This window comes from Purpureocillium lilacinum (assembly GCF_023168085.1).
Source record: "Purpureocillium lilacinum CBS 284.36 DNA, scaffold_5, whole genome shotgun sequence".
NCBI classification, from domain to species: domain Eukaryota; kingdom Fungi; phylum Ascomycota; class Sordariomycetes; order Hypocreales; family Ophiocordycipitaceae; genus Purpureocillium; species Purpureocillium lilacinum.
Genome location: NW_027072115.1, coordinates 1,183,837 through 1,205,287, shown reverse-complemented (window position 1 = coordinate 1,205,287; position 21,451 = coordinate 1,183,837). Strand labels below are relative to the sequence as shown.

The following is a 21,451-nucleotide window of genomic DNA, read 5'->3' as shown; positions in this document are numbered from 1 at the left end:
GCAGTAGCAGCCCTGGAGCTCCAGAACTGGAGGGCGGGCTCCCGCAAGAATAGCAACTGGGGCTTCCCTAGCCTTGGAACTTGCAGGTGGGTGTTCAGTGGAGGCTCCAGCAAGCGCCAGCGGGCACCCGACCAGCGCCAGCACCCGCACCCGCACCCGCGCTTGTTTTGTGCGCGGTCTCCCCCGCGGCGAGTGCCAGACAGCAACCTACCCGGACCCGACAGCCAAACAGCAGAGTCCTTTTGGCGACATGGCAGGATCGCGAGAGGGCTTGCTGGGCCGCACGGCTGCCGCTGCCCGCCGCCCTTCATAATTTCACCTACCAACTAGGCCATCCATCCAAGCCCATCCCATCCCGTCCCGTCCAGTCCCATCCATGCCCTCGTCGTGTCCTGGAAAGGTAGTTGCTCAGGGGGGATCGCTGGCCTTGGATGAAGCAGGCGCTCTTGGACCCGAGGCGCCCAGGTCCCCGCCAACTTTGATGATGGCCCTGTTTGGCGCCCCATCCCAATCGCTAAAAATTGCCCGACCGCGACTTGGTGAGGTTCCATGAGGTCCCCGGGCGGGACCACCCCCGCGAGCGTCTCACATCTCACGTCGCCCCATGCCTCAACGGGATGGGATCATTCGCCCTCTGCCCGCCACCGCCTTCGTCACCCTCTCGCCAATCCGTAAAAAATTCCGGTTGTCGCTGCACGGTGACGGCCGGGAATTGCCTCGCTGCGCCTCCGTCGAGACGACGTATCCGCGGGCCCTGTCAGCCCTAAGATCGTTTGGCTTGTGAGGCTTGACGGCCTCGTCGGCCCTCCCTCCCGTGCGTGCCGGCTGCCGTCGCGATTATATCTATCATATCCGTCGCGCTGGCCTTGGACCCCCTGAGCCGCCTCTCATCTCGTCATCACTGCCATCACCCCTCCATCACTCACCTTAGCCCTAACTCGTCGCGCACCGCCTCTGCTGTCGCATTGCCCCGTGCGCGAGCATTGAGTTCGAGAACGTACGGTACGTGCAAGCAACCAAGCAATTGGAACCGTCGCCGCCGTCGTCGAGCCCCCCCAGGTATTTGTCATGCCCCAATGGCCGGCATTGGCGACCTGAATGGCCGGCCCGTGTTAAGCGGGAGCCGGCAGTGGCGAGTGGCAGTGGCAGTGCCGCTGTCCTCGGTCGTACGGCCCAATCCTGTACTGTCTATCGCCGGGCTGCGGTGCACTGTACCTAGGTGGTGTCACAGTACTCGCGCTGGGCAAGTCTGGAGTGGCGGGCGCCGGTCACACAACCGTTCACTGCTGCCTGAGCGTTCCAGGTTGTCCACATTTCCGTCCGGGGCTCGCGGGGTGGCGGCGTTTCTCGTTACACGGCCCACCGTGCGGTGCGCATGTCCTGCAGCTGTATGTACTCTGGCTGACCCGGCGATCCAGAAAGCTCCGTCCATCTGTTGTCCTCCCAGCTCCGCGATCCGCATCAACCACCCTCTGCGACAGCCACGGAAGCACCACCGCCTTGCTGCAGGGAGCGCCCGCCCCATCGCTGTGAACCGCCAGCCATGTCGTCCTCACTGTCGCCGGACCAGTACGGCAGTAACCGGTCCCAGAGCTCCCCCGAGGCCTCGGGCGGCGCACAGGATAAGAGCGCACTGTCGCCTCTGAACCTGGGCTTCTTCAAGTCGCTCGCCGACAAGAGGGCCAACCGTGGTACGCATCCCCAATGCCGGGCACGTCTTGCGCCGATCTGTGTCATCTGACTCGTTCGCAGAGGGCAACCCTCCCAAGCGTCGTGGCCCGAAGCCCGACAGCAAACCCGCTCTCACAAGACGACAGGAGCTCAACCGACAAGCCCAACGGTAAGTGACGTCGCCGATTTGCGCCGATGTTGCCGTCCCTTCTGACCGGCGGTCCCCGCGTGCAGCACCCATCGGGAGAGAAAAGAGCTCTACATCAAGGCCCTCGAGGACGAAGTCCTCCGGCTCAAGGAGCTCTACAGCAATGTCTCTCAAGACAAGGAGAGACTGGCCGAAGAGAACAGGCAGCTGCGAGGGATCTTGGCGCACAACGGCATCCCGTTCCCGCGGGGTGGCGGCCCTCACGATGACTCGTCGAGCAACCCCAGCGGCGGCCATCAGTCGTCCGCCGGTGGCAGCCCATACGCTCCAGGCTCACATGCTGCCTTCTCTCCCTCACAATCCACCGCGCCCTCTGTCACGTCTTCAGGGCATCCGGGCAACATGCACCACATGACGGGCGACCAGATGCGCAGCGCCGTGCATGTTTCCAACGGCAAAGGAGTCGACTTCGAGCAGGCCGGCATCGACTTCGTTTTAGCGTACGATAACTCCGCTTCGTCGAGGGCATACCTCTCGCCTCCCCCGCAGTGAGGAAGGGTGCCACGTCGCAACGCAACGAGGGACCCGACTCTGCTGCACGGTGTACAAGATCGGGTGTGCTAACGATTTGCCGTTTGCGTTGGGTTGTTTAGTCTCGAGAAGCCCTGCATGCAGCACATGCCCTTTTTGCTTGATCGAGCCAACGAGGTGGACGGCGATCCGTGTGGCCATGCCCTGATGGCGACGTGCCCTCCCAAGCCGTTCGAAAACTTGACCCCGGAGACGCCATTCGGTAGCACCCACACGCGTGATAGCCCCAGCGGGGACGTCCCGGCACAGGGGACGTGGGAGCTCAGCAAGGCCGACCTGTCCACGCTGCTCGACCTCAGTCGGAGACTGAAACTGGACGGCGAAATCACCCCCGTCATGGCCTGGGGGATGATCCTCAACCACCCGCGGTTCGCCGACTTCAAGCCCGAGGACTTCCAGCGGCTCGCCGAGGAGCTCGGGCGGAAAGTGAGGTGTTACGGGTGAGTCTCCTCGCTGGCTCAGACTGGCCATGTTCCTACCGCTAACATGATACGTGGCAGATTCGGCGCTGTGATGGAGGAGTTTGAGTTGCAAGATGCTTTTGAGAGCGTCTTGCCTTGCGAGCCCGACACAATGGTGTTTTGATGACGCTTGCGCGGTTCGGTTGTTTAGACGAGCGGAGCATTGAGCAGCTCCCAGGGGTTTCGCCCTGATACAGTATAGTTCTCACGATGTTTACGATAGCACCAGTACGGAGACACATGTCTTGACAGTACGTCGAGGCGTTTGGAAGGCTGCTTTACTTTTGGGGGGCTGCCATGCGTGGGCGGTCCAATATTAGCCTTTACCCGGGAAGATACCTTACCTACGACCATAGTCTGTAGAGGCACATACAGTCCGCGGGTGCGCGGCTACATGTTCTTGAAATGACCTTATCTCTGCTTACGTGCGACGTTTAATTCTGCGCCCATGGATGCTCCGTGTGAGCCTTAGTGCCGCGTTGTTTCCGAGTGAGTTGTGCAAGGGGGTCGGGGTTCGTACCGCGAGCTTGTGAAACTGCACAAAACGATCGGGAAGTGGGCGCTGCAGGGTGGATAAGCAGCAGCGCGTGAGCGAGGCACGCATAACTGAAAGCCCCTGGTGAGTCAGCAGCGGCAGCACCAGGAGCAGCCACATGTGGCTGGAATTGCGGCGCGGACGCGCGGGGCGGTGCAAAGATTCGCCAGACAGCCCCACACCCCACCACAAATTCGATTCAAACCTGGCAGTCCAAATTCCAAGCGGGACGACGAGAGGCTTCACTTTTGCGACGACGCCCGAGACTGCTCACCACGTTCCAGTCAACGACGACGCAACGATGGCCGACTCACTCGACTACGTCAAGATCTGCGAGAGCTGCCCGCCGGGCGACGGCTGGGGCCCGTCCGTGACCACGGACACGACCCTCAACGGCGTGCCGTATGCGCCCTTCTCCAAGGGTGACAAGCTCGGCCGCATGGCCGACTGGACCGCCGAGGGCAAGGACCGCGAGCGCGGCGGACGCATGCAGTACAACCGCAACTACAGAGGTACGGTAGATCGCTGCCCCTGCACGAGAGATGAAGCTGGTGCTAACCGATTCCAGACCAGCAAGTCTATGGATCCAGCCACGCCATCACCTTCAACGCGCCCCCGGCCGAGGACGAGTCGACCTTCTCGCTCGTCAGCAACACGAGAGACTCGACCAAGTCGCGATATGGCCGCGGTGCCGTCTTCACCCGCGGTCGCGGTCAGCGCGGCGGACGTGGCGACTCCCGTGGCGGACGGGGAACGTTCCAGCGGACGGGCGGCGCTGGCGGGCGGCAGGGCTACGACCGCGGCGGCCGTCAGGCTGGTGGTGCTCGCGGTGGCCGCCGCTTCGGCTGGAAGGACTACGACAAGCCGGCTCGCAACCGCGACGCCAGCATCAACATCAAGGCCGACTGGCAGCTGCTCGAGGAGATTGACTTCAACCGCCTGGCCAAGCTGAACCTCGACGCGGACGAGGGCGAGGACCTCGAGGACTACGGCTTCCTGTACTACTACGACCGCTCCTACGACAAGCAGCCCGTCAAGGGCGCCGAGAAGAAGCTGATGGCCATCGACCGCGCTGCGTACAACGTCACCACGTCGTCGGATCCTGTCATCCAGGAGCTCGCCGAGCGCGACGAGGCCACCATCTTCGCCACCGACAGCATTCTGTCCATGCTCATGTGCTCGCCGCGATCCGTCTACCCCTGGGACATTGTCATTGTCCGCCAGGGTAACAAGATCTTCCTCGACAAGCGCGACAATGCCAACCTCGACATGGTGACGGTCAACGAGAACGCCGCCGACGCGCCCCTCGATGCCGCCGACGGCAGCAAGGACGCCCTCAACCAGCCCGGCGCCCTGGCCGAGGAGGCCACCTATATCAACCACAACTTCGCTAACCAGGTCGTCGCCGAGAGCGAGTCGGCCAAGATCGACATGGCCCACGCCAACCCCTTCTACAACGCCTCCGAGGACACCGACCCGCCCGCCAGCAAGGCCTACAAGTACCGCCGCTTCGACCTCTCCACTAACGATGAGGAGCCCGTCTACCTGGTGGTCCGTACCGAGATCGACGCCGTCCAGAAGAACGCCATCAGCGGCGAGGACCAGCTCGTCACCATCAAGGCCCTCAACGAGTTCGACAGCAAGGCCCAAGGCAGCGGTGGCGCTCTCGACTGGCGTAGCAAGCTCGTCACGCAGCGCGGTGCCGTCGTCGCCACCGAGATGAAGAACAACAGCTGCAAGCTGGCCCGATGGACCGTCCAGAGCATCCTGTCCAAGTCGGATGTCATGAAGCTTGGGTATGCACCCTCCCGAAACCCCCGCGCCATCCAGGCACACTCGGTCTCCTCCCTTCTTATATCTTTGACTGCCTGCTCTTTGCTTTGCCTCTCAAATTCACTTGCTAACCCAAGCGCACAGTTTCGTCTCCCGCGTCAACCCCCGCTCCAACGACAAGCACGTCATCCTCGGCGTCGTCGGCTGGAAGCCCCGCGACTTCGCCAACCAGATGAACCTCTCCCTGTCCAACGGCTGGGGCATCGTCCGCACCATCGCCGACATGTGCCTCAAGCGCGAGGACGGCAAGTTCGTCCTCGTCAAGGACCCCAACAAGTCCATCCTGCGTCTCTACGAGCTCCCCGCCGGCAGCCTCGAGGACGACGACGAGGAGGAGGAGCAGGAGGAGCAGCAGCCCGCCGAGGGCGCCGAGGAGTAGAAGAGCAGGAGGTGAGGTGGAGAGGACGGACGGACAGGACGGGACGGGATGTGGGGCATGCTCATGAATTTGACGAAGGCTGGAAGGGAGGAAGAGGCAAGAAACGTGCTGGCATTTCCGGTTCGGTATAGCATGTACATGGAGTGGCGGGCCTAAAAGTGGAAATTCAAGCCGGTTACCTGTGCACAACAACGACGACGACGACGACGACGACGTCTTTCTTCTCGTTGCCCATGTTGCGAAGGCATAGTGGCGGGCATATCTGCACGTCAACACCATCTCACAGTGTTGAGGTTCTGCCATTGCAAATCGCGTAGCTGCCACGGCGCAGCTGCTTTCTTGACTATACTACACAAACGAAGTGAAAAAGCCCCCGTCGACAAAAGACCACTTGACGGGCGTCTTGCGTGCTATGCAACTCTCCGTCCAGTCCCCCCCCCCCCCGGCGGCCCGACAGACTCCCATAACGCCGACGCTCCCAGGATGCTGTCCCTTTCCCTGGGAATGCAGAGCATCAAACCTGATGCGTACTCGTCTGCTCCTCGATAAAGGTTCCTCCTCCCGAATTCCAGGACGTTTGTTCAACGCAACGTCCAAACGTCCCATAGTGTGTGTGTGTATGCGTTTGTGTCTGCCAGACGCGATCGCAGGCGGTACAGCATGTACTAGCGCGCCGGCAGGTCCTTTGTGTGCACATAAACTCAAACAGTGTATCTCGCTGATCATCCAACAGCTGCGAACTGCAGTGTGACCTTGTGTGAAACCCTCAAACGCCGTGCCGCTCAAACTCCCTCTGGAACCTTCGCTTTATGCGCACAAAGAACGGCGGCACGCTCAGCGTGCCTCAAAAATGGGGGGAATTCGGCACGCAAACATCTCGTTCCTTCCCTGAGCTTTAGGCAGCGTTGCCTCGGGACGGGTTGGAGAGGTAGTTCGAGAGCGACAGGCGGTTCGACGGATTGGCGGTAGGCGCACAAATGCGTCTCTGCTCCTCGCGAAGCCACACCCTCGCCGAGTTGTTTGTCTCCGGCAGATTCAGCTCGGAAATGGCTCGGTTCGTTGCGGCCAAGAACTGCGCGAGCGCCCTGTATACCGAACTCGTGCCCGTGATGGTGGGCAGCGTTGCGGCCCAGCTTCGCTGCACGGCCAGCCGCAGGCAAAACTCCATGGGCCAGTCCGCGTGCTCCGAGTGCTTGACGCCGCGGGCGAGCTGCACCAGCTGAGCCTGCACGGACTCAACGCTCGAGGTCTGTGGGTTCCAGGGCTGGGGCGTGGCTTGCATCATCGGAAGCGTGGCAAGAGCATGAAGGCCCGGCACCGAGGTTGAGACGAAGGATGGCTCCATAGGGGCGAGTTGGTTCACCGGCTGGGTCACCTGCTGTGCTTGCGAGAAGCTGCCGAAGCTGTATGCTTCTTGCATCGGTGGGTGACTGGCATAAGTAACACAGCCGTACGGGTCTTGGCTGGCGGCGTACTGCTGGCCAGTAAAACTCTGGGGTGCTGGGTTTGCAACATAGGCTTGCTCGCCGTACTGGCTCTGAGTGCCATACGAAACAGGGTTGTACTGGTTTTGAGCCGCGGCGTACTGTTGCTCAGGGGCACTCTGGACCGGGACGCCGTAACCGTACGAAGCGTTGCTGTACTGTGCTCCAGTGGCCACGTACTGTTGGTTCGAAGCGTTCTGGGCCGTTGAAATTGTTGGGGGAAAATAGCTGGCGGCCGTGGATTCTCCGCCGCCGTGGTAGGCAGTCACATAGCCGGTCTGGTATCCGTGAGAGGCCGGGTGATGCTGCGTCTCTCCATAGCCATATTGGGCCTGGTAGTGAACAGGGTCTTCCTGGGCTGGCTCGGGGCTCATAAAAGCCGTAGGTGCCACCTGCTGGGAAGAGGCCGAGGCGCCCTGGGTCTGGACGCCTTGCTGGTGTGCCGCCACGTCGTTACGGGACATCTCGGGGCACATAGAAGTTAGGGGCGGGAGGCTACAGTCGATAGGGTCAGGGACGGCTCGCAGAGGCGGTAGAGTGCTGTCAGGTAGGATGTCATCGTACTTGTTGCCCTTCTGTGAGCTGTCATGGCGGTCGGCCGGACGGCCGTTGGGCATGGTGGCCAGAATCTGGGCGGCGTTCTGTGCTTGTTGAGTGACTGGTGTATTGGCAAGGCCGATATGGCTTCGTTTCCGCAGCATAATTTGGTTGTGAGGGTCGTTATTTACCTGGATCGAAGCGGCCTGGCGGCCGAGGTTCTGTGCCCAGCTATCATTGCTGGTGTGGGATCCCAGATCAGTCTGCGGGCTGGGAGTCGTGGTAACGGAAGCTGCAGCTTCTCCCTGTCCGCGACCGTGGCCACTGCCGCGAGGAGCGCCGCCTCCTCGAGACCTGCGAGCTCTCGATCCCCCGGCGCCCCTACCCCTTGGGACGGTCCGGGAGTCCCACTCGACCGTGGTCGGGTCGAGCGCGTGTCTGACATCATTGCTCAGGCGGTCCGCGAAGGCGCACTCCCGGCACACGGAGAGCTTGCAGTCGGAGCACTTCTGGATGACGCCGCAGCGCTGGCGGTGGCACATGTCGCACTTGGCGGTCGCGACGTTGGAGGGCTCCCAGCCGTTGTGCATCGTATGCGGTCTGGGCAGCGGAACGGAGGCGGTCGGCCGGGACTGTCCCTGGCCAGAAGGCCGTCCTGGAATTTCCGCGTTAGAGGAGTGCTCCGAGGTGTCAGCATCGTCATTGCTTTGAGCGTTACCATCGCCGGGATGGTGGCCGGAGGAGGAGTTTGGGCCTCGAGTGGTCGCTGCTCCGTTGGTAACAGCGCGGGATCGTCCGTCGGGATCCATGGTTAGGGATCGCGTTTCGTCGGCGGCAGACGAGTTTTCAGGACGCGCCGTTTGTTGCCCTTTGACACAGAGAGGGTACGTATGGTGAGTTCGTGATAGTTGGCAAACAGTAGAGGTTTGGCCTGGGTGGAATACGTGATCTGTTGCAAGGGACGGGACCTGGAGATGGGCTAGACGACGATATTTATGCCGTAGTGGGCAAGGTAGAGCTGCGTCTGTAGTGTAAGCACAGGTTATGTCCACATCGCAAGACAGAATCACCTTCCAGCACCCGGACGTGTGTTAGGGAAGGTGGGCATAAAGCGAGCCGGCAGTGTTGTGGGAGGTTCGCGGATGTCGAATGTTGCAGAATCACTTCCAGCCGGGGACGCGAGAAGGAAGACGCGAGAACAAAACAGCTACCAGGCACTCGCGGAGGAGGGGGACCAGGCGGTTCCAAGCTGTTCCAAAGACCGGGTGGTTGACTGTTGCCGGGCAGCTCAGTCCGTCTGTGAATCAAGGGCCGAATTGAACATGGGATGACAGCCTGCCAGCAAAACTCCGTCACCGCAGCTGCCATCCGGTCGCGCCAGCTGCCAGCGTTTCATTTCATTCAAGGCTAAGCGTGACCCGGTCCAATGCCGGCACCACACATGCATCCGTGGCTGAGATAGAGGGAGGGCCCTGTTGTTGCAGTCGGCCGGTCCCGAGGGCGCAACACATGAATTCGCGTGCGCGCCTCTGCCGTGTGTTCGTTCCTTGCCGGACGCACGTATAGCGGTGCGGTAACACATTGCAAACGGGATGTAAAATGACAGCGGCCGGGGAACGTCGCACTGCTGGCACGGCATATCCGGACCGGCCCGTGCATGTGTTTCGGGCAGGCCAAACGAGGTCTCGCGATGCAACATGACGTCTCCAGGCAGGACGCCTGCGGGGACGTCATCGGTTCAGCGGAAAGAATCGCTGTATGTGAGCCGCGCCTTGAAACGGGAAAACGAGGCCCGCTTGAAACCCGCGGTCCAGACGCAGCCGATTCCGAGGGTGTAAATATAGCGGTTGGCATCTGAGCTTTTAAGAATCCCATCATCCCAGGATGTCCGTCTCATCTGCCGAGGCGGGAGCTTCTCTGTGTTCACGCGGCCAAATGTTGCCTACGTGCTGCTGCCAGGCAAGGAAGATGGGACGTTTTCTTCCGCCTGGTTCAGTTCCAGAATGTCTCGTTGAAACGCGCTGCCGACTCGCCGCCTATATCGCCCGTAACGATGCGAACGTCGCCTTCGAACCTGTTTCGCGCGATGGTCGTCTTCCGTTTGGACACTCGCTGTCAGTTGTCCATCCCGATGTCGCCCGTCATGATGCGCGCTTGACCCAGGGTGACGTTGTCGTATATGGAGGTCTCACCCGTGTCGGTCGCGCTGCTACCCAATCCAGGCTCTCTCGTGCCGGATGTATCGAGTGGGATCGGGCCATCAGCGTTGGAAAGTGAGCTGCCGACACCATCATCGAGCAGCTGCTGGCCGTTGGGTGTAGTACCCATCTGCGTTGCTCTGTCTCTCGGTCGGTCCATGAGGGCCAGGTTTATCCCCAGCACCTGGTTCACCCGCTCGTTCGTCTGGTCTAAGACGCCAAAGGCGACTCGAAACCCATCCTGCTGGCTCCCGATCAAGCCAACTTGGGCCACTGAAATGCGCAAGACAAGCTCATCTCTTGCTCGGTCAAGTCGGTCGAAAAGCTTGCGCAACTCAGTATCCTCCTTGCCGCCCGACTTGAGCGCATGAACAAACCGCCTACCCGAACTCCTCTGCTGTTCAGCCGCTAGTCTATCGAAGAACACCTTCGCTTCGTCCGCCACAGTCTTTATGCACCGGACCTGCTGTAGGACATTGACAGTCTGCAAGGCCTCCTCTTCCTGGACCAGGCGAAGCGACGCCTCGAGCGCATCTGTCTGGTCGGAGGCGTCTTTGAGCGTCTTTTCGGCTCCATGGACCCAGTCGCGGGCTGCTCGGAGCTCTCGAACAACTGTGACAGCGCCACCGATTAGACCGTCGACGGAAGCGGATGTTGCGATGATGACCTCGGCCTAATAAACGAACTCGTTAGCGGTGATGCTGCGCTTTGCGCTTTTCAGGGCAGGGGCGTGGAGTACCATTTTGCGCCCACGACATCAGACGGCGGTCGTGATGTGGTGATTCAATGGCCACGGTGGTGATGTGCGGTTGAGGGTTTGGGGCAAGGACATTCAGTCGCTGTTGCCTAGTTACCAGATATCCTTGCTTGAGCTCCCGTGACTTCTGACCTGCATCAATTGATCAATCCATCCATCTGCGGGAGTGAAGCGCACAGCCTCATTGCCAATGCTCGCTACCAGTGGCGGAGCCACCTAGATGGCTGTTTTACTTGCGAGGACGATGAGGCCGACGAAGTACGAACATCAGCATTAGGTAGTCAATCGGCTCAAACTAGGGGCGACGAGTAGCTTGCCTCGGTAACATGAGCTTAATCGCCATTCATGGTTGGAGGACTTCATTGACTTCCATGCTGTCTACTCTCATTGACATTAGTGGCTGCTTCTCAGTGATGTTAATGACATATACTTTGCATCAGCCCTGCAAACGCTGGCCCTCCCGGTAACTTTTTGCTGCGCACTGCACGTACCCACCTGCCTTGGACATTTCGACACGACAACGGACTTGAACGCTCGCGGCATTTGCGTTGCCACTTTCCTTTGGTGAATCTTGGCGTTACCCAAGAGCCACGTGGTAAGGGCGGCCGTTGCAAACTGAGTGAGGTAGTGCAAATACAAAGGAACAACTCCCGGGTCAAATACCTTATTGATATCTGGTGTATTATCACATAGGTACTTGCCATACAAAGGTACTACCTAGGTAGTACTGGGTAGGTATCTGCCTTGGTAAGTACCTAGGTACCTAGTAGGTAGTAAGAATCGCTCTGAATACAGAGATTAGATATGGTCCAACCGTGATTCGGCAGCGCCTTCCTCCATCGATGTAAAGTCCTTTAGGTAGCTACGACCGTGGTTGTATTGCCTCCTTCTCGTTTAGACTGACACTCCCGAATACAAGGCACAGAAAAACGCATACAGGTCTTCGTACGGGGTTCAACCACGGACTTTCGTTGGGAAAACTTGCCGCCTTGTTCCTCACGTTGTGTCACCCTGCCTAGACGTCCTTCACTTACTGCATGCATGTCCTGGCGGCAGCCCCTGCGCCTCGATGCAACTGCAGACGAAACGCATCTTCGCCGTCGAATGAAGCACCCACCCGGCAAAGAGTACCGGGGCGGCGTGACGCCGTCGACAACGAAGCGCCGACGACGAACAAAGGGCTAGCACAGACACAGCCTCAGCAGTCCGGATACGGAATCCGGGAGTGCGTCGTGCAGCGAGTGCCAGACATTGCTTACATGCACGTGCATGGTGAGACGGGCCCTGCCTGGGACTGGGAATACCCGGGCGCGTGCGACGGTTGGGTCACTTGGCTGGCCAAGAGGACGAGGAATCTGACCGCATCGTCGGCAGGAGACGCACGAGCCGAGTCGACACGTCAAAGTCGGGCAGCCCAGTGCGCATCGCCACAGCAATCGTCAGCGGACTGCCCGCACCAGAAATAATCGTCTCTGCCATCTGGCATCAGGCATGATGCGGCAGGCGGACCAAGCCACAACAAAGCACGTCAGCCACGATGTTGCCGCCGTCGTCGAGCCGGTGTCATCCCTTCAGAAAGGTGCGCCCCCTGCGGAGTAGTGCGAACCAAGCTGTCGCAGGCTCGCCGCCTGCTCGCCAACAAGCCACACCCAGCCAAGCAGCTCGTCTGCGGGATCCAGGGTCCGCTAAGCCGCTTGGGGACGAAGTGGATGGCGACGGACGGGTCGCAGTGGCGGCGCATCGTCAAGGGTGGTCCCGTCCGGAATCTCGGCATCTCTGCGGCGCCTGGGACCCAGAATTTGGGGCTTGGTCGACACACTCCCGGGGCTGGCGCTCGGGCAGCTTCCAGCGGGAAGGGGTCTGGGGGCTCCATCGGCTCCATGCATGTCGCCAACGCGCGCCAGGCGAACCCCTGCCTGCCCTGTCTGCCCTGCCCATCGCTCCAGGGCCCTGGCCGGCGTCGGGGACGGCGACGATGACGGCTCGTGGTGCGCCCCGGCCTTTGAGACCGCCAAGATTGCTCATTACCGACGGAGCGAGACTTGGGGGAGCAGGTCTTGACAGCGAGGCAGGGGGTCGTGCTGGGCGGACGCTGGGGGTGCTGGATCCTGATGCAGAGCGGCCAGCAACCAGCAGCCACGCATCGAAGCTCGAGAGGCGCTCGTACGGAGCCAGGACGATACAACCGCTAACTACCGCCTACGTTCGTGCTCCGGGCTTCGTGATGCTGACGCAAAGATTCAGCTCCGACTGACATTGACTTTGCCGGCCGTCACTGACCGCGCAATACCGCGCTGTGCTGGGCCGCCATCGAGCGCCACCAGGACCCTCATTCGCCATCCTCACCGACCACCATGCGGGTTCAAGCTCAGACGTCGTCGGTCGGTCGACGCAAGCCCGAGTTTGCGCCTCCAGGTGTGCGCAGCACGCCAACGCAACAGGGCTGCGTTTGTCTCGCCCGCTCTCTGATGCAGCACGAAAAAGGGCTGCCGTGGCTGGGCATACTTTTGAGGTTGGTAGTCCAACAAGAGACACAACGCAGTGCCTCGTAGCCACGCCCGTTCTCAATGCCGCCAACTCAACGGCATCTTGGTACAGATGGGAACAGGTATCAACGGGCTGCGGGAGGTACCATAGAGCGAGCTTCTTGGAGCCCAGCCACGGCCCTGCTCCGTTTGGCATCGCTCACTTTGCGAGGCAGGTTGGGTGGTACCTTTACCTTGCACGGCAGCGGAAGCCATTTCAGCAGCCGAAACCAAAGCGGTGCCACAGCGCAGCGCGTCCCACCCCGCCGCCCACGGGCGACTGAGGTGCCCTGCGTGCCAAGGGCCATTCACTCCACTGGCGCTGGCCCTTTCCTGCACTGCCATCCGCCTACGCCCGTCCCTTTGCCGTCCCTTTGCTCGTGGTCGAATCCTCGAACAACAAAAGACCCAAGAGACCCTCTCCCGCTCCTTGGCACCCTCGCTCTCCCTTTCTCTCCTCTCTCCCCGTGCTGTCACTCCCATTCTCCCCGACCGCTCCAGATTCCACCACACACGAAGCTCCGCTAGCCAAAACTCTCCCATCACCGCCTCGCACGTCGGTTCACGTCCGCCATGGCCAGCAACGAGTATTACAACCAGGGCCCGCCGCAGGGCTACGGCCATCCCCAGGCTCCTCAGCCCGTAAGCCATCCCGCCCCGACGACCGACGGTCCAGACGCTCCTCCCTCTGGCCGTCGTTTTCCTCGTGCGCCTGCGCCGTCTCAGGAAGCATCCCATCGCTGACGCTTCGCCCGCTCGGAGCTGCAGAGCTATGGTCCCCCCCAGGGCGGCTACCAACAGGGCTACGCCCAGCCGGGCTACAACCAGGGCTACCCGCCGCAGGGCCAGCCGCCGATGCAGTACCAGCAGGCCCCTCCCCCCGACGACTCTCGCGGCAAGAAGGGCGGCAGCAACAACTGCCTGATGGCATGTATCGCCGCGCTGTGCTGTTGCTGCGTTGCCGAGGAAGCGTGCGAGTGCTGGTAAGTGTGGCCTTCGCCATCCTCCCCTCCATCGTTTTTTTGCCCCTTGTGTGGCACCGCATCCCTCTCTCGGGCAAACGCGATGCTGACTTGTGTCACCTCTCCCCCCAAACAGCATCGACTGCTGCGAGTGCTTCTTCTAAGCGACTCATTCCGAACGAACCACCCCTTATGTTCGCGGCCCAGGGAACGGGCTGAGCGCCTGGTTTCGCTTTTTTTTTGTGGCACCCACGGGCACTCTGATACCCTCTCTCGTCTCTCCTTGGCCCCGACACTTCTCCGATGGGCGCGGCGCAAAGGCCGAATCGCATCACGCCGTGGACTCTGGAAGCTCCCACAGCGTGACTTAATTTAGGCTTGCGCCGCCTCGTCGAGATGTCACCGTCTTCCGATTTTCCTTTTTCTTTTACTTCACACAGACACTTCAGACTAGCTCTGCCACCGGCCCGATCAAGTAATCCACACCGTGTAACGAAAAAAACGTCGCGATGATGGGGGGATGATTGCATGTACGTTTGGTTCAGTATGTTGCGGGGAGTAGGGCAGCAGCAGCGGCAGAGCCACCGGCATCTCACAATACGGAGTCGATTCTTTTTCTCTCCTATCTTGCCTCGATACCATGCATGCAATGACAGACACAAAAATATCGGACATTGATGACTTTGCTCCTGCATCGCCTTTATCGCCTAATCAATCCGCTGCCATCTTGCCGGACCAGACCACACGCCCTTTACGAGTCCAGCTGCACGTAGTTGGCCGGGAACAAGCCCGACTGCCCATTGAAGTGGCCAAACCACCAGTCCTCATCGGGGAACTCGAGGTTCGTGATCTTGGCGTCCTCGGGGAAGCTCAGTTCTGCGTACGCGTTAGCTGCGAGCATTGAGGCCGGGCATGCAAGGTCAGACTCACCATTGTCCTCGGCCGCCTCATAGTCGTAGAGGGCCGTGGCCGTAGGACCGGCTCCAGCCGCCGGTTCGGGCTCCGGTGCCGCCGGGACCGGCGCCTGCGCCGCGACCGGTGCGGGAGGGGGCGCGGGTGCGGCAGCTTCGTGGGAGTCATCCTCGACGAGCTCGACGTAGTTGCTGGGGAACAGACCGCTCTCGCCCCTGGAGTTGGTGCCCATCCACCAGTCCTCATCCACCATGTCAATGTTGGTGACGTACTCGCCCTCGACCAGGTCGATCTCGTTGTCCTCGCCCTTTTCGTAGTCGTACTGGATCACGGCACGCTTGCCGCCCTGCTCAGCCTGCTCAACCGTGCCATGCTCTGGCTGGAACGTCTCCTGAGCCACAATGCCAGCTGCTCCCCGGGCAAGGTGAGACGATTCCTCCTGCTCTGGCAGCTCCTCTTCCTTGGGGACATCGATCTCGCTAGGGCGTACGGGAGGTGGCGCAGGACGAGCCTCAGGTTCCGGCTCAGTATCAGCACCACGGCCCACGGGGGCAGCCACGCGAATGGGTGAGTGTTCTCGCTCGTCGGGCCGGAAGTCCTCCTCCTCCTCTTCCTCCTCCTCGGCGGGAGGTGGTGGTCGGTTGGGCAACCCAGGCAGAGCAAACCCGCCCGAAGGCCTCGAACTGGCGGGCGGGGGCGGAGGCGGCGTGGCTTCGCGCTCCTGCTCCGGCTCGTACTCTTCCTCCGCAGTCTTCGCAACAGGCGGGATCGCAGCGGCGCCGATCGGGGCCGTGTCCTTGAATCGGTCTCGCAGGGCGGAGATGGGCGTGGCAGCGGGCTCCTCCTCGGCGCCTCTCGTAGCCTCGCCGGTGTTGTGCTCGCTCACATTGTCCGCCCCACCGCGGCTGTAGCCAGGAGCCTGCACAGGTGCCCAGGACTTGCCAGTGTAGCCGCTCTTCCACTCGTTGCCACCACTCGTCTGCGACACGATCGGCGCCGTGGCGCCGGGCGTGGCGGCGCTCCCAACATCACCACCCCTTTCTTTTGCCTTCTTCTCCGCCCATAATTGAGCTGGCGTCTTGCCTCCCTGGTCTGCAAAAGTCCGACTAGTGGAGGTGACAGGCGCGGGTGCGGGAGCCGCGCCGCCCCCAAATCCGAGACCACCAGGTGTCGGCGCCTTGGTTCCGGTGAAGCTCGACGCTCCACCAAACTTGTTAGCAACCTTGGGCTTGGGCAGCGACGTGATGCGCTCCGACTGGCTAGGCTGAGAGAAGACGGCGGCCCGGTCCGAGACTGGCTTGGGCGCAGGAGCATCGTCCGCAGGCTCATCTGCAGGCTTCTGGGCCTTTGCACGAATAGCAGCGATATCAACCTTGCCAACGGGCTCATATGAACCCTTGACGGGGGTCGGCCGGTCATCCTCCTTGTTCTTGGCGGCCGCACGAATGGCAGCGATATCAACCTTTCCGATTGGTTGGTAGCCTCCCTTGACGACATCGGCAGCCTCTTCAGCCTGGCGGCTACCAATAACGCGCGAAGGCTCCTGCTTCTGTTTGGTGAGCTCAGCCATGTTGACCTTGGTCGGCTTGTAAGCCGACTCGACCTTTTCAATCTGAGTCCTCGTCACCGGGGGCGCATCAGCGCCCCAACCTTCCTCGTCGACGTTCTCATCTCTCCTCGATCGGGCCGCAACAAGAGGGTTGGCAGCGCGACCAGAGCTGGATGCCGTAGGGGTGAAGACAGGCTTAGACTTAACTGGGGGCGGGGCAGAGGATGAAGCACCACCGGAACTTCCAGCCGAGTACTTCGCGCCGGATGCATCGGAAACCTTTTTCATGATCGATTCGGGCTCGAGGTCACTGTCGGAACGCGCAGTGATCTGGACGTGGTATCCGTGGAGAACCTTGGCTACGGCGGCCGTGTGGCTGGTGAAGTAGCCCTTGGTGCGCTCCGGGACGCCACCACCGCACCAGGCGATGAGGACATTCTTAGGAAGAGCCGTGTTGGGGTCCTTGACCTTGACGAAGGCGAATTGGATGCGGCCCTCGTTGAAATCCTCGATCAAGTCGGCCAGCTCGCCGTCTGCGTGCGGGGGGTCAGCACACGCACAATAATGTCAGCAGCTGGGACTAATGAGCAGTTGCGTACCGCCTGTGCTCTCGACCTTGAGGATACTCTCCTTGGCGGCGCTATCTTGGAAAGCGCTGACGAGCGGTGCCTGAACGGAGAAGAGCGCCCATTGAGCGTACGTGGGCGAGCCAGATGCTGGAGGCTGGCCGTTGACGACGCCGGCGTAGCTGCTCTTTATGGACGGCCCATTGATGGAAAGGTTCAACGACGCCATGGCAAATGGCGAGGCGAGGTAGGATCTGTACCGGACGTGGTGACGGCGTCGGCGGCAGTCGAATGGGGGGCGAGGCGGCGTTGTCTGTCTGCTTCCTGTGAGCTGCGCCTCCTGGAATCAACACTGGTCGCAGCTTGCGTACGGGAGCTAGCGGCGTGCTCGCGAGCTTCTCCTCCGAGATCTTTGCGAAGCAGAAGAAGGGAAAGAAGCCCGAATATAGCTGTGATCAAAGCGCTGCGACAGAGCAGAGAAGATGGTGTGTGTTGGACACGCGGCGGACCCAGACGTGGTGCGTGAGGCGGGCGAGTACGGGAAACTGAGGTAAGCTGAGCTCTGGGTTGGCGACGACGTTGACGTTGACGTTGCTGAGGTTGGCTGGGCTGGTGCTGCTAGCGCAGGCGGGGCGGGGTGACGGGGTCGCCGGCGCAGCCCAGGGGCTTACGCGCGTAACAGGTGACATCCTTGGCGAGGCTGTGTCTCGTTAGGCCATCATCAGCGGCCGTTCCCCTCCTCGTGCCGCCCGGGACGGGTTGCTGTGCCTGAGGAGCTGGCGCAGGACCTGGCAGCCCCGCCAGCTCCTGTCGAGACCTCACGTCACTGGTGGCCCCGCTGTCTCGGTCTTGGGGCTCTGGGCAGCGCAGGCAACCTCGGTAGGTACCCAGCCCTCTGGGCTGAGGTGCTGGAGGGCAGGTTGGCCAGCGCCTGGGCACCACCTGCACCCGGGCGGGCAGTCCCTTCAGGGCCCTAACGAGCTGCCTGGGGGCGGTTCGATCCCTGCCCGCACTGGGAATGGATTGATTGGGCTGGAACCGCTGGGCGACGCCCGCCTGCCCCTCCACCAATGCCCGACAGCCAAAATGACGCAAGGCTGAGGTTGCCAGCGGTTGGCTGCCAAATGCTGTGTAATGCCCCTCGTCTGTGCCGACTCTCGGGGCCGGCCTGCGCTGGTGGCGTGCGTTGTCGCAACGTCGAATTGCCCCGCCGAAATTCTGTCTGCCAACACCACGACGTGAATCTTCATCCCACCCCGCTCCATCGCGCAATCAGCATACGGAACGATACCCTGACGCCGTATACACCATGTCTACGATCACCGAGGTCACCAGCCAGTCCCAGTGGGAGCAGCTGCTGGGCTCCGTGCCCCCGTCAGCCCTCGTCATCATCTCCTTCCATGCGCCATGGGCAGCCCCGTGCGCGCAAATGGCGACTGTCCTGTCGACCCTGGCCTCTGAATATCCCGTCACCGAGCCCCCGAGCACCGTATGGGCCTCCGTCAACGCCGAAGACCTCAGCGACATCAGCGAGACCTACGACGTCACCGCCGTTCCCTTCCTCGTCCTGTTGAGAAACGGCAAGGTTGTCGAGACGGTCAGTGGCAGCAGCGCCGTCAAGGTGCGGACGGCCATCGAGACACATGCACGGGCCGATGCCAACACAACGGCGGGCGGTGACGCCATGAATGGCGTTGAGAAGACCGGCGGCAAGCCCGTCGTGGAGGAGGCGCCCGTAGACCCTGTCAAGCAAAAGGAGGAGCTTTTCAAGCGGTTGGGAGACCTGGTCAAGGCGGCACCTGTCATGCTGTTCATGAAGGGAACGCCGAGCTCCCCGCAGTGCGGTTTCTCGCGGCAGCTGGTGGGAATTCTGCGAGAGCATTCGGTCAAGTACGGTTTCTTCAACATCCTGGCCGACGACGAGGTTCGCCAGGGCTTGAAGGAGTTTGCAGACTGGCCAACCTACCCGCAGCTCTGGGTCGATGGCGAGCTGGTTGGTGGGCTGGATATTGTAAGTGTTACGCCATGTGAGTACCCTCGATTCTGGCTGACCCAAGCGTCAGATCAAGGAGGAGTTGGGTAACGACGAGGATTTTTTCAAGCCCTACAGTGTCAGCGGCCCTAACGATGCTGCGGTGGCATGAGCCGGCTCTCTACGGTCGCAAGATATACGCGATGCTCCTCTCGCATGAGGCACACGGTGGCCCTGACTACGTCTGCTTGGGAGGAGGGATAATTCCGCCTCAAGGCGACGAGAAAGGACTGGAGTGCGGCATCGTCTCCAGCCGACGACAGAAGATGCCTGCGTGGAGTGCGAGTTTTGTTGAGCTGGATAATGAGGCCGCGGGGCCGCGGGGTTTCTATTGCGGGCTGTGGGTGTTATCCGCTGGAACGGGAAGCAAGTGCGGCCAAAGCATAGACCGGAGCGCCAGATGCTACACCGTGACGCGGTTTGGATGGGAGATAAAACGGCAGCGACAGAGTGGGCTGCATGCTTTCGCGCGGGCGTTATTGTGAAGGCCTTGGCCCGCTGCGCAGGATCGTGAAATCTGGTTCAAAAAGAATACAGCATACTTTGACATTTCAAGGCAACTTTAAGCCCGTCGTTGTTGAGCCAGTACATGTATACCTACTGCCTACCTATCCCTGCCCGCAGCCGCCCGAACTCGATGTCTGTCTAGGTCCGGCACTTGCCGCGAAATTCGGCAGCAGTAAGCCCAACAGAGCAGAACTGGCCATTGGGAGTTGATGCGGCCGGCTGACAAATGGGGACCCCGACACAGCATCCTTCCAGGGATGCTTGTTCGCCCTGGCAGGCCCATCCCTCGCTGTGGCGCTTGGTGCACGCAGTGTTAGTGCGGCAGGTGTGACTCACAGCAGAGCCGTGATCGACTGTCTTGCCCGCGTACGACGCTGCAGCCTTGGACGTCTGGTGTCCCTTCCCAGCGTCCCAGCCCGTCCGCATCGCACTGCCGTGGGCCGTTATTGGAGGAAAGCCGTGGGCCTGGCAGCAGAAAGAACCCGCGCAGGCAGGGTCGCTTCCCACGCAGGGCGGGCTGCAAGATGAACGCAACGTGTAGGGTAGCGGCGTCTTCAACTGACCCGACGCTGAAGACGCGGACAGATCTGTATGGCTCTGCGAGGTGGCGAGACCCAGGCGGTGTGTCAAACACAGGCTGAGAACAAGATGTATTCAGAATTGCTGTAATGACAGAGACGCGCCAGCCAGAAGACAGAGATGGATATCCAAGCCATCGCCCTTGGCATGCATGCTCAGCCCAGGGACGACGAACGTAGCGTCGCGGCCACCATGGCGGAGATGGGACGACCAATTTAACCGTTCAAGAAATCGTCGAGGCGTCGGGGTTTGGGCGCATACAGCTCCGATGGGTCCGTGGACGTGGTCGCTGCACTCTCTCGCGGGCCACGCAACCCCAACGGCGCAACGGCCAAGCCGGGCAGCTCAAGGCGTGGCAATCGCCGGCGATCTTGAAGGGGGCTCTCCCACTCGCTCGCGTCTCCGCATTGGAACTCTCCCCAACCTTACTGCAATCATCCGCTGTAATTCTCTACTGCAGGCAGCTGAGCGGGCGTCGCCAGGCCAGGGACCCCACATCACCAGCCGACGCACGCAGCTAAAAAGTGTCGCTGACGTCTTGCTCTGAACGTTCCTTCCCGCCTCTCGTCTTATCCGTCCCTTCCTTGTTCCTCTTCTCCCTACCAAAGTCCTGCTCTTCCTTTCCCCTCAATCCGAGAAGCCCTCGCCTAGGCACTCATAGTCGATTGCGCCCCTGCGCCAGCGTGACGCGCGTTCGACTGCTGGACGCTGCCATTTACACGGGGGTACGAAGTACGCACATCCCACTTCGCGCCTACCAGCACTCCAAACTCCGAACGCGGTCCTCCCGCTTCAAAGCGCCGCGACGACGCTCCGCACGTACGGTTCACGCCGCCTGCCATTCGACTACGGCGGGATTTGCCGCGTCAGGGCGACCAAGTCTACTGTGAGGCCCTCCCGGATCGCCCCTCAACGAGGCGCATCTGGTCAACGAGGGGCGGCGCAACCGTCAACGCCACAGCTACCTAGTCGGACCGTTGAAGGCGCGAAGGAATATCGAGGCCCGCGCCGCCGAACCACGACATTGAGCATCACAAAAACCATCCTTTCTTCGCGCCTACTCTCCGCGGCATAGTCTCCGCATCTTGGTCATTCTTTCCGGCCGACGCTGTCGCAGTTATCCGTGACGCTGTCGTGGGCCGGAGACGTCGACTCCTCGAAACCTTAACTCCGAAGCGACCAAACCGCCAAAAAAGCCCCGGAAAATCACCTGGTCACCGCCCAG

At 61.2% G+C, this 21,451-nt stretch overlaps 7 protein-coding genes across 7 annotated transcripts; 4 read left to right on the top strand and 3 right to left on the bottom strand.

Moving 5' to 3' along the window:
• Positions 1 to 1,543: 1,543 nt before the first annotated feature.
• PLICBS_006968 (uncharacterized protein) lies at positions 1,544 to 2,854 on the top strand (the record flags this gene model as incomplete). Its single annotated transcript, XM_018320357.2, has 4 exons — positions 1,544 to 1,691; positions 1,753 to 1,840; positions 1,906 to 2,367; positions 2,473 to 2,854. 4 exons carry the CDS (start codon positions 1,544 to 1,546, stop codon positions 2,852 to 2,854), a joined length of 1,080 nt encoding a protein of 359 aa, XP_018180254.2.
• Positions 2,855 to 3,707: 853 nt separating this feature from the next.
• PLICBS_006967 (uncharacterized protein) lies at positions 3,708 to 5,618 on the top strand (the record flags this gene model as incomplete). Its single annotated transcript, XM_018320356.2, has 3 exons — positions 3,708 to 3,918; positions 3,975 to 5,202; positions 5,324 to 5,618. The coding sequence occupies 3 exons, from the start codon at positions 3,708 to 3,710 to the stop codon at positions 5,616 to 5,618; spliced, it is 1,734 nt and encodes a 577-aa protein (XP_018180253.2).
• An 895-nt stretch (positions 5,619 to 6,513) lies between these two features.
• On the bottom strand, positions 6,514 to 8,229 carry PLICBS_006966 (uncharacterized protein; the record flags this gene model as incomplete). Its single annotated transcript, XM_018320355.2, has 1 exon — positions 6,514 to 8,229. One exon carries the CDS (start codon positions 8,227 to 8,229, stop codon positions 6,514 to 6,516), a length of 1,716 nt encoding a protein of 571 aa, XP_018180252.2.
• A 1,525-nt stretch (positions 8,230 to 9,754) lies between these two features.
• On the bottom strand, positions 9,755 to 10,579 carry PLICBS_006965 (uncharacterized protein; the record flags this gene model as incomplete). The annotated part of the gene is made up of 2 exons (XM_018320354.2): positions 9,755 to 10,510; positions 10,577 to 10,579. 2 exons carry the CDS (start codon positions 10,577 to 10,579, stop codon positions 9,755 to 9,757), a joined length of 759 nt encoding a protein of 252 aa, XP_018180251.2.
• Positions 10,580 to 13,692: 3,113 nt separating this feature from the next.
• PLICBS_006964 (uncharacterized protein) lies at positions 13,693 to 14,245 on the top strand (the record flags this gene model as incomplete). Its single annotated transcript, XM_018320352.2, has 3 exons — positions 13,693 to 13,761; positions 13,888 to 14,102; positions 14,218 to 14,245. The coding sequence occupies 3 exons, from the start codon at positions 13,693 to 13,695 to the stop codon at positions 14,243 to 14,245; spliced, it is 312 nt and encodes a 103-aa protein (XP_018180249.1).
• A 587-nt stretch (positions 14,246 to 14,832) lies between these two features.
• PLICBS_006963 (uncharacterized protein) lies at positions 14,833 to 17,337 on the bottom strand (the record flags this gene model as incomplete). The annotated part of the gene is made up of 3 exons (XM_018320351.2): positions 14,833 to 14,957; positions 15,012 to 17,075; positions 17,142 to 17,337. The coding sequence occupies 3 exons, from the start codon at positions 17,335 to 17,337 to the stop codon at positions 14,833 to 14,835; spliced, it is 2,385 nt and encodes a 794-aa protein (XP_018180248.2).
• A 1,080-nt stretch (positions 17,338 to 18,417) lies between these two features.
• Positions 18,418 to 19,252, top strand: PLICBS_006962 (monothiol glutaredoxin grx4; the record flags this gene model as incomplete). The annotated part of the gene is made up of 2 exons (XM_018320350.2): positions 18,418 to 19,119; positions 19,172 to 19,252. 2 exons carry the CDS (start codon positions 18,418 to 18,420, stop codon positions 19,250 to 19,252), a joined length of 783 nt encoding a protein of 260 aa, XP_018180247.1.
• Positions 19,253 to 21,451: the final 2,199 nt, after the last annotated feature.